The 9,888-nt window shown below is 38.0% G+C and overlaps 1 protein-coding gene across 1 annotated transcript in view; it reads left to right on the forward strand.

The window, feature by feature from the left end:
- Positions 1-309: 309 nt before the first annotated feature.
- Positions 310-9,888, forward strand: part of TNKS (tankyrase, TRF1-interacting ankyrin-related ADP-ribose polymerase) — a gene marked incomplete at its 5' end in the record, with an annotated part of 42,711 nt that continues 33,132 nt past the window's right edge. The window contains 6 exons of the mRNA XM_010286703.1: positions 310-404; positions 3,298-3,364; positions 3,862-4,048; positions 6,399-6,520; positions 9,131-9,222; positions 9,310-9,388. Coding sequence (XP_010285005.1) covers positions 310-404; positions 3,298-3,364; positions 3,862-4,048; positions 6,399-6,520; positions 9,131-9,222; positions 9,310-9,388 — 642 coding nt within the window. The remainder of the gene's footprint in view (positions 405-3,297; positions 3,365-3,861; positions 4,049-6,398; positions 6,521-9,130; positions 9,223-9,309; positions 9,389-9,888) is intronic.

The following is a 9,888-nucleotide window of genomic DNA, read 5'->3' on the forward strand; positions in this document are numbered from 1 at the left end:
CATTATTTAAATTGGCTTTAAATTATGAGCTTGTTACTGCCTTAGGAAATATGTGTATTCTTCCTTACCTTAAGGAACATTTATTTGGTTTGACAACAGGACGGGCATGCATGTGCTGTGTATTTGTTAATTTGGCTAATCTCAGAAGGAAATAGTAATTTATTTTGATCCAATGCATAAGAAATGGCAGGAAGTGCAGGACCAAATTTATGAACAGTAATTTATTTTGATCCAATGTATAAGAGAAATGGCAGGAAGTGCAGGACCAAATTTATGTGGCTCCCATTCTTGTTTTGTTTTACTTTGCAGTCCACTCCTCTACACCTAGCAGCAGGCTACAACAGAGTTCGAATAGTCCAACTTCTGCTTCAGCATGGTGCAGATGTTCATGCGAAGGATAAAGGGTATGTAAAATGAACTGACTTCTTATCTGTTTGCAGCAGTGGTTTTATATTAATCAAGGTGAGGTATTATTTCTGTTTGATGTTGCAGCGTAGTCTCAAATAGTTGGCTGAGAATGCAACATCTGTTTCCAAAATCTGAGTGTGGGTCATCATAAATAAACTTTTGTTAGAGCTTCAATAACAGAATAGCTGTGATTTCACTTGTTTTAATTGTTTCCAAAATCTGAGTGTGGGGCATCATAAATAAACTTTTGTTAGAGCTTCAGTAACAGAATAGCTGTGATTTCACTTGTTTTAAGCCTTCTATTGCACCTTTGAATTTTTTTTCCAAACCTTATTCTTTGCTTCCATGCATGGACTACACTGTTAAATCATGGTCTTCTAGCAATATTTTACAGAAGGCGATGGGGTGAAGGTACATGGGCTTAGTAAAAAAACATGCATTGAAAAATTTCTCTGTGGTCTCACTATCTTGTTGCATATATATGGAAGTAATTCCAAGTAATGTCAGTAACACTCATGCGCTCACAACTAGTGGTCTCCTAGTGGAAACCTATCTTGATTGATGTTGCCAGCAAAAATCACGATACAGTAGAAGCTAAACCATTCTATTTTTGCAGTAAGTATGATAAGACACCAACAAAAAGTGCACAACAGTCAAAAATCTAGAACAATACATGTTGTACGTTGTTCTCAGACATATGCTTCTGAACTCTAAGGTGATGATTCTCATCGTGGTCTGATAGAAAGGCTTAGTCCTAACGTTGTAGAAATTAGGCCCCTGGTTAAAGGCATGCCTTTTGTGTTCAGAGTCCATAGAGGTAACATATTAACGAGTGTATGTTCTGTCTCCATCCCCAAACTTGAGTCACTTCCTCTATCTTCATTTTTTGCTAAGTCCAGCCCAGTGTTAAAAGACATTTTACATTAAGATCTGAGCTTTTTTCTTTTTTTCTTTTTCTTTCCAAAACCAGTCCCAAACATACTTAAACTCTTCAAGATTGACTAATTTTAGTGCTTTTGTCTGTACATTTACCCTTAATGGGTTTTTTTTGATCAGATTTGTTGTGTGATGCATGATGACCCATTATGTAAGTCAAAAAACCCAACAGTAAAGTTGCATGTAATACTTATTCAGGTAGATCCAGTGTTGTTAAGCAAGTTTTAGGTATTTCACACCTTTCTGAAATGCTTTAATGAGGTTTGAATGATCTTCTTGGAAAGTATGAAAAGTGTGAAAAGTAATTAATTTGAAGTTGATCGAGGGGGTGGGCGGATGAAGGAAAAGAAAAACAATACACTTACTTTGTTTTAATTGTTTTTAAGTGAAATACGTATTTAGAACTGACAGGCCAGTAAGCTCCCTCTTTTTTTGGCAGCATCACATATTTATAGTCAGTATGGCCTTTTGTTTTTTCTTGCTGTTTCTTATTTATACATAATTTATAAGTAAAAAGGCTATAAATAAATGTCACTTATCATTTATGGAGCTAAATTAGGTTACACTGATTTTATAGACATGTTAGATTCTCTTCAATGGGGTCATTTCAGAGAGACTCCTGAGGAAGTGTGATGCATCTTCAAAATGGTTGTCACTTCTTCTTACTCCCGAATACGATCACAGCCAAGGAAGCAGCTCTTTTTCCACTGGTCTTTTCTTTGCCTTACTCCTATTATGCACAAAGTCACAATGTGCTGGAAAAGGGGAGGGTATGCTGTATGGTGCAGAAGTGGCCAGGTGGATTGCTGCAGTGACTGCCTTTGCTGAGACCTTGAAGGCCTCATTCCTTTCAGATGACTGTCATTTTGGAAGAGGGCAGGTTGTTTGAGAGCTCTGTGGACTGGATTCTCTCTGTCTCACACATACACCCATAAGTTGTAATTAAGTGAAGTAAGGATAGAAAATAACAGTTTGAAAAATTTCCCCCAAACAAATTTCCCTCTCCTGTGGCAAGTGCAGTGCTGCTTCTGAGAGTATCTACCCTAAAATTAAGTTTACCCAGTACTTGTTGCCCCAGTGCTCTTTGAGTTGATTTTGCAATTCTGGGAAACATCCCCTGTATTTTTCATAAATGGTGAAGGGTTAATTATTATTTTCAGTATATTATCATCCTGATTTGTTGAGCCATAACTAGCCTGTCTTACTTGGCTTGAATTAAACTCATTTTGTCCACTGTAATAACGATCTTTTCATCTCCCTTTCATGCATGACTTGTTTATTACGTCTTGTACTTATGACTAGATCCCTGTTTTTTACTTTGCTATTGTCATTTTTAAGTATGGCCTCCAGTAATATAGCTGTACAAAAATTACAGGTACTCTCTTAGAAATATCTTGCACAGTTAAATAGGTTGTACTCTAAAAAATGAAGTAAAATCAGGTCATTCCACAGTCTGGAGCAGCGATTTCAGTCTGCCTTCTATGGATATTTGTACATCTTCATAATATACCCAGAAGTTACATTAGTGTTATCTGGAGAGTTTTGCCTTTCACATAGCATTTTAAATAAACAAGAGTTCATATTTAGGCAGAAGCAGAACACTGACTTCTCTTGAGCAAATTCAGTGTGGAATGGGATTTCCACCCTCCTTAATAGTTTCAAGAAAGATAATTTCAAAGCCAGTTAATGCTAATCTTAGTCATAGATTAAAACCCTGTGACCTGTTAGGACCAAAAAAACCCCCACACAGTTTAATGGCACTCTTAAGTAAAATGTTGTTTGGGAAGGTTAGAATTTTCCATTACTTTGTGAATCTTAATTTTTAAATATTTGAATATTTACCTATTTTAGATTTAATTTGATTTCTGTTCATCTCTCAGTAGAGAGAAGATTGTTCCTCCTTCTGTAAAAATGCTGCTTAAATGAATTTGTCATTTGCTTTCGTCCATACAGTGGTCTTGTGCCTCTTCATAATGCATGTTCATATGGACACTATGAGGTTACAGAGCTGCTGCTTAAGGTAAGCAGAAGGATGGAAAGTAATTACTGTAGATTTAGATGTGTTAGGTGAGATATGAACTGTTTATACCAGAGTTGAAAAGGAAGATTTTTTTTTTTTTCCCCTGTAGTAACAGGTTCCAAACATCCTATATGTCATTTCAGAAGCCTGTAACTTTAGGCCATTCTGTGGTACAGTATATGTGGGTTTTTTCCTCACCTAATCTCTTTGGACAGATAGTAGAGTTTCATTTATTTGATTTCCCCCCGCCCCCTGTGGAAGAATCTGTTCTACTGAAAAACTAGCTCATACAGAAATTCCTTTCTTTGGGGGGGGGGGGGGGGGGGGGGGGGCCGTGTTCAACAGTATTTTTGTATATACGGGTATTTTTATAATGTTTTCTGTGTATGTGTTCATATATGAAAGACTGGAACCGATTTTTATAACAAAATGGAAATCTTTAAGCTTTTAGTTGTTGAAGATTTCTTACTAACACAAGGCTTTCTTTGCTGTGCTAGCATGGCGCCTGTGTGAATGCTATGGACCTCTGGCAATTCACCCCCTTGCACGAGGCTGCCTCCAAGAACCGCGTAGAGGTCTGCTCCCTCCTGCTGAGTCACGGTGCGGATCCCACGTTAGTCAACTGCCATGGCAAGAGCGCGGTCGATATGGCTCCAACGCCTGAGCTAAGGGAGAGACTGACCTGTAAGTGTTTCCAGACTGGAAACAGTTCTCGGTGGGTGTAAAGGGGTGCTTTCAAACCAGTTTCCTCATACTTTACAAGTAGATACAGAGCAGCAGAGTAACTGCAGCTGTGCCTCTCACTTTGAAGTATGCAGATACCTCTAATATACCATTTGTGATATTGTCTGGGTTTTGTAGATCTAAAAAGTTTAAGGCACTGCTGAATCAGTGACTGTGGGGTTTTCTTTATGCTTAAGGTCCAGTTAAGTCATATAGTAGGCTGCATATCATACTTAGAGTAACTTCCAGAATCTAGGTAGCTTCGGTGTGCGAACTTGGAGGTGGAAATTCCCACCACCTTTTGTAGTCCTTGCAACCCTTATGCTGTTTACAAAACAATGTTTCAGCTCTCATTTGAATTTTTCTACCCTCTTTTGGGAATTTGTTTTCTCATTCTTATAAACTGGAAAAGATAATTAAATGAGACAAGTATGGAAACAAAGTATTATGAAGTTACAGAAAACTTCTTGAGAAGTAGATTCTGAACTCGATTATAAGTAAGCTTTTGGTTTTGTCTGTCGCCTTTCCAATACAGCAGAAGTCCCCCCAACACACTGAGAATGTGATCCTGCACCACTTTCAATCACAGCTAGTCAGGATGTTGTCTGTGACTATGCTTTGCATGTGAAGGTGGTGAGGTCATGTGCAGCAGAAAACTTTGCTCTAGGAGGAAAGAGGAGGGCATTAATATCTTTTAGCTACTTCTCTACTCTCTATTCTGGGCTAACTTAGGAGATGCTTCTGGCCTTTAGGCAGGTTAGTTTACCATTTGTTTAAATTAGCAAGCAAAAAAAAATCTACTTAAACTTTGTTTTAGAATCACAGAATCTTTGGGTGGGAAGGGACCTTTTAAGGCCATCTAGTCCAACCCCCTTGCAATGAGCAGGGACATCTTCAACTAGATCGGGTTGCTCAGAGCCCCGTCCAAGCTGACCTTGAATGTTTCCAGGGTCGGGGCATCTACCACGTCTCTGGGCAACCTGTGCCAGTGTTTCACCAGCCTCATTGTAAAAAATTTCTTCCACAGATCTGGTCTAAATCTGCCCTCTTTTAGTTTAAAACCATTACGCCCGGTCCTTTCGCTACAGGCCCTGCTAAGAAGTCTGTCCCTGTCCTTCTTAAAAGCCCCTTTAAGTACTGGAAGGTTGCAATAAAGTCTCCCCAGAACCTTCACTTCTCCAGAGAAGTATTATAAGAGAAGCATATTATTTCTGTGTTTATAGTTCCTGGAGGGGAAGGGGGAAAGATTCACATCCATTAATATCCACTGAAATGGTGTACACAAATGTGAGCATTATGCCAAATTTGACAGTATCTTGATGGAACATCCTGTATTTGCATACCCAAAATAACATGTTCAGTATATTTTTGAGTTCTTTGGTTTTATTCTTTAGGAATAATATTACATTTATTTGTTATTTCAAGATTTATTCATATTTGTGCTTTGTGTAATGCTTTGTTTACAAAGAAATTTGAGTTCTGTTGGAAAACTTAAAAGTTACTATATTTATTTTTATTTCTAAATCCACGAATGCACCAGATGTTAAAACAAGAGTGGGAGAAGAAAGCCCTCTTAACGAGCTTAGCATTTCAAGCTTGCTTTATGAAAGAAAAATACTGGTATTTTTACTGAGTTTGACAAGTTTGGTTTTTTTCTAGCTCCCAGGTTCGGATGTCATTCTTGGTAACCTACCTTTCATTAGTACATTTTAAGAGAAACACTTTTAGTCCTTTTTCAAATTCAAAATTAGCTGAAACTAAAACAAACTAGTTGCTGAACTGAACAAGATGTGACACTGAAAATAACAAAATTACATCACCATTCTTGCAAAGATATAGCTGCTATCAAAACCTGTTTCATCTTTGTAGCAGACTGGCTTCAAATGCTTAGCTGGTTAGCTTTCTTTAAGACCAATAGTTTAATATTTTGTATTTGAATTATATGTTCAGGCTTTACCTTAAATTATTTGTAGTTGTAAATAAAATAAGGTTTTTGAAAAACAGCTGTAGTGCTTTTTTCCTGAAGAGCGTGTAATAGCATTGTGCTTACTTGAACACATACATAGGTAATGTAGAGGTCACATATGCATTTAATATCAAGTGGGTGGAGGATAAGATGGAGAAAAGCTATAGAATATCCTTTTAGTTTCAGTAAACCATGTTTCATGTTCTGTGTCCCAAGTTAGCCACTATCTGAAGATGTACAGAAATACTCTTATTTCCTCTTAATTGCGTATAGCTACCTTTCTCCAATAACATTTATAAATGTGACATGTTCCTGAATATTGAATGCATCTTTTTCCTCCAACAGATGAATTCAAAGGACACTCTTTACTGCAAGCAGCCAGAGAGGCAGACCTAGCCAAAGTGAAAAAGACACTTGCTTTGGAGATCATTAATTTTAAGCAGCCACAGTCACATGAGACTGCACTGGTGAGATTATACAGTCAATCCATTTGTTTTATGATAAATGTGGTGGTAGTGCTAGCGGAGGAGTTTTATTCTACACTATGAAAATGTATTCATCATCTGAGATTGAGGATTTGCCATCAAACACTTTCTATATAAAAATTAAATCACCATTCTAGAAATAACACCATATATTTTTTTAATAACTTTTTCTTCTTCCTGGTACGCAAGCCCTCTGGCCACTCCTCACCTGTTCATTTTTCACTTCTCTTCTGCCTTTTTCCCCCGTCACTCTCTTTTTCTTTTGGCCAGTTGCTGTGTTTTTTTCTGGGGTTAAATTCTAGCCCAGTGGCCTAGTGCTTCCATCTTGTTTTATGTGGGCAAACTTGGATTGCAAATTTTCTTCACAGGGTGTGTAAAATTGTGGTGAAAACAGATGCTAGGTATATATCACAGGGTCTTACAGGATGCGAATAGTGCTGGCAATACCACATTAGCTATGGAAACAGGGATCTTTGAGACTTTGCTGTCAGTGTCCTGCTCTTATTTCACTCTTTGAAAAAGCAGTGGAGGCAAAGAACACAGCCAGTATCCCAGATGCAGTGAAGATACTGAAGTTGAGAGGGGCTAATGATATTATAAAAACCATTATAGTTATGATACTTTATTCCAGTGGAACATTTTCTTCACAGTGGTAGGTCTTAGCGGCAGGCATACAACTGCATATTTAGTGTTACAAACATTGTGATTGTGATGAGAACATTGTGTGTTGAGTACCAAGCGTCCATATGCTCTGTTCTCTCCATGGAGCATTCAGCATCCTAGCCTGAACTTGGAAGCAAGATGAGAAGAGATATTTAGAGGCTGAACATGAAGGCAGTACGAAATTTGGGATGATGTTATCGTTTTCTTCCTGAATATATCTGCTGGTGATATGTGGCATTTCTTTAGCTGTGTAATGATCAGTTCGTAGTGCCGTGGTGTTCTTTGCTCTTCTCTGCCTACTCATTCTGCAGAGGCAGCTCGGCAAAGTGGGATGGTTTAGCTCTATTGATGACTTTGATTCACAGTTCAGTAAGTGTTTGACTGTGATTTCTCAATTTTTGCCTCCCATACTTGAGATTTCCAAGTGGTCTCCCATACAAGTGGCAGGACTTAGCTTCCAGGATCATATGCGGTTATGTACAATCTGAGCTATTCCTGTCCTAAGCATGGGATCTTTTACCATGGGGCACTGAGGTCTGTGCCCTATTACCCCACAAAGGCCAAAGCAAGCACCTTGTTTATGTTTCGATGTCGCTCTGAGGTTTAGCAACATCTTAGCATTTGTGTTGCTTTTGCTGCTGGTTTATCATATTGGCAGGAAATACAGATGGGTTATTCTCTGCAAAGCCTCAAAAATACAGCCACTTTTTGGAGCAAAAATTGATCTTAATGTTTACTTACAAAGCCTGCCTTTGCAAAACTTGAACATCCTCTGCTGACTAACAGCAGTGTGGAAGCTTGAGTAGCAGTTACTTCATAGTGAAAGCTAAAAATGGGCAAAAGATGGTTATCAGTACTACTGCTACCTATTAGCATTCTGTTTGGGGTCTATCTCATTGAAAAGGCTGTTGGTTTACTATTGGAAAGTTTGAGAACTCTGTTGCAAGAAACTATCTGCTTTTTATGGGTTACTGGTTTAAAACGTGGGTAAAAGTATAAACAAAAATATTCAGAAGTATCTCTTATTTCTCGTAGTCTGCTATCTTGAGACATCCAAACTTGAGACAAGAATTTCTGGACTGATTTTAAGGCCTGGTGTTCAGCTTATCTGGAATCTCACTTGTATTTTCAGGCCTCAGGAATGCATTGATAAGGGCCACTGTTGAGAAAATGTCGGGACAGATTGAGTCTAATCTCTGCAGAGGATCAAAGAAAAAAAGGGGGAACAAAGTGTGCACTTCTGGGTGCCGGATACACAGACAAACCAACAAGCAGACACCAGCCACAGTCAGGAGAATAGTTAGACCTAGCAAAGGGCTGTATGGTGTTCCCACAAGGGCAGGCTTGAGCGCTGAAAATCCCTGTGTGGAAGACTTATCTTATAGCATGGAAAAGAAGATACTCTAAGAGAACTTTATTGCCTATTTGTTTATTACATAATTTGTAATAGGGTGCATAACACAATTGCCATTAGGTTAAGAAGTTCAGTACACATTGAAATAAAGGAAGAAGAAAAGCAACATTCAAAAGTCATGTTAATCTGACAACAGCAGCAGAATCTTAATGGACCCCTTTGGAGTCCCTATGTGTAAAGTTAGGCTGTTTCAAGCCCATTGTCTTTACCTCCTTTGTGCATTCCATGCTGGGTTTGTCCTGATTGCTAGTTAATGTAGTTGGGAACATACTGGTTTTTTTGTAAGTGAAAAATAGCTTTAAAATGAAAATTGTTTTTCTGAGTAGAATAATTTAGCATTAATCACTAGCTTGTATTTTCTTCAGTATGTTACATGTTTCAGCAGAAATATGATGGATTCTGTTTGTAAATTTTGTAGTATGATGTTTACCAGAATAATTGAGAGGAAGTCATGGATCTTAAAGCTCTTTGTCATCTGTGTAGTTGAAATATAATTTATATTTACTTTTTTGCAGCACTGTGCTGTGGCCGCTGTGCATCCCAAGCGGAAGCAAGTTACAGAACTATTGCTCAGGAAAGGAGCAAATGTTAATGAGAAAAACAAAGAGTAGGTTTCTGAAATTTTTGAGTTTTCCAAAGGACTCTGTCATAGTAGGAATGTAAAATTAATATCTTCCCTTTTCTTCCCCCCTAGTTTCATGACACCTTTGCATGTTGCAGCTGAAAAAGCTCATAATGATGTCATGGAAGTTCTGCATAAACATGGAGCAAAGGTAAATGTATTTACATATATTTTATTTAAGGCAAAAGGCAAGAAGAAGGGCTATATTGGTTAAATACAGTGTTAGTTTTTGTAGTTGTTGCTGTTTCTTCTGTATGCCTTGTGCTTCTTGTGTTAATCTTGAAGTGTGTTTATCTTAAATCAGGACAGGATGTTCAGGAATCCCATTTGAAAATTAGGTCTTCTCTCCAAGTAACTGAATACAGGCTTTAGGGCTCTAGCTTACTCATTTTTAATGAATCTTGCTATTCATTTCTAATAAAACTGGTCATATCTAGGTGCCCATTGTTGCTTTATCTTGTTGGCTTGAAAATATCCGATATCTAAGTTTGCTGACACTGAGTTTAGTAGTCTAATGCTGGGCATTAGCCCTGGCTTGCTGCTTATTCTCTTGGTCAGATTGTTTTGCTATGCCCTTTAGCCATTGATAGGTGCTGACCAATGTAATTTGTGAGACTATGGTGAAGCTTCCTTCGAAACACATGGTTCAGC

Source organism: Phaethon lepturus, unplaced genomic scaffold (assembly GCF_000687285.1).
Source record: "Phaethon lepturus isolate BGI_N335 unplaced genomic scaffold, ASM68728v1 scaffold4085, whole genome shotgun sequence".
Classification (NCBI taxonomy): domain Eukaryota; kingdom Metazoa; phylum Chordata; class Aves; order Phaethontiformes; family Phaethontidae; genus Phaethon; species Phaethon lepturus.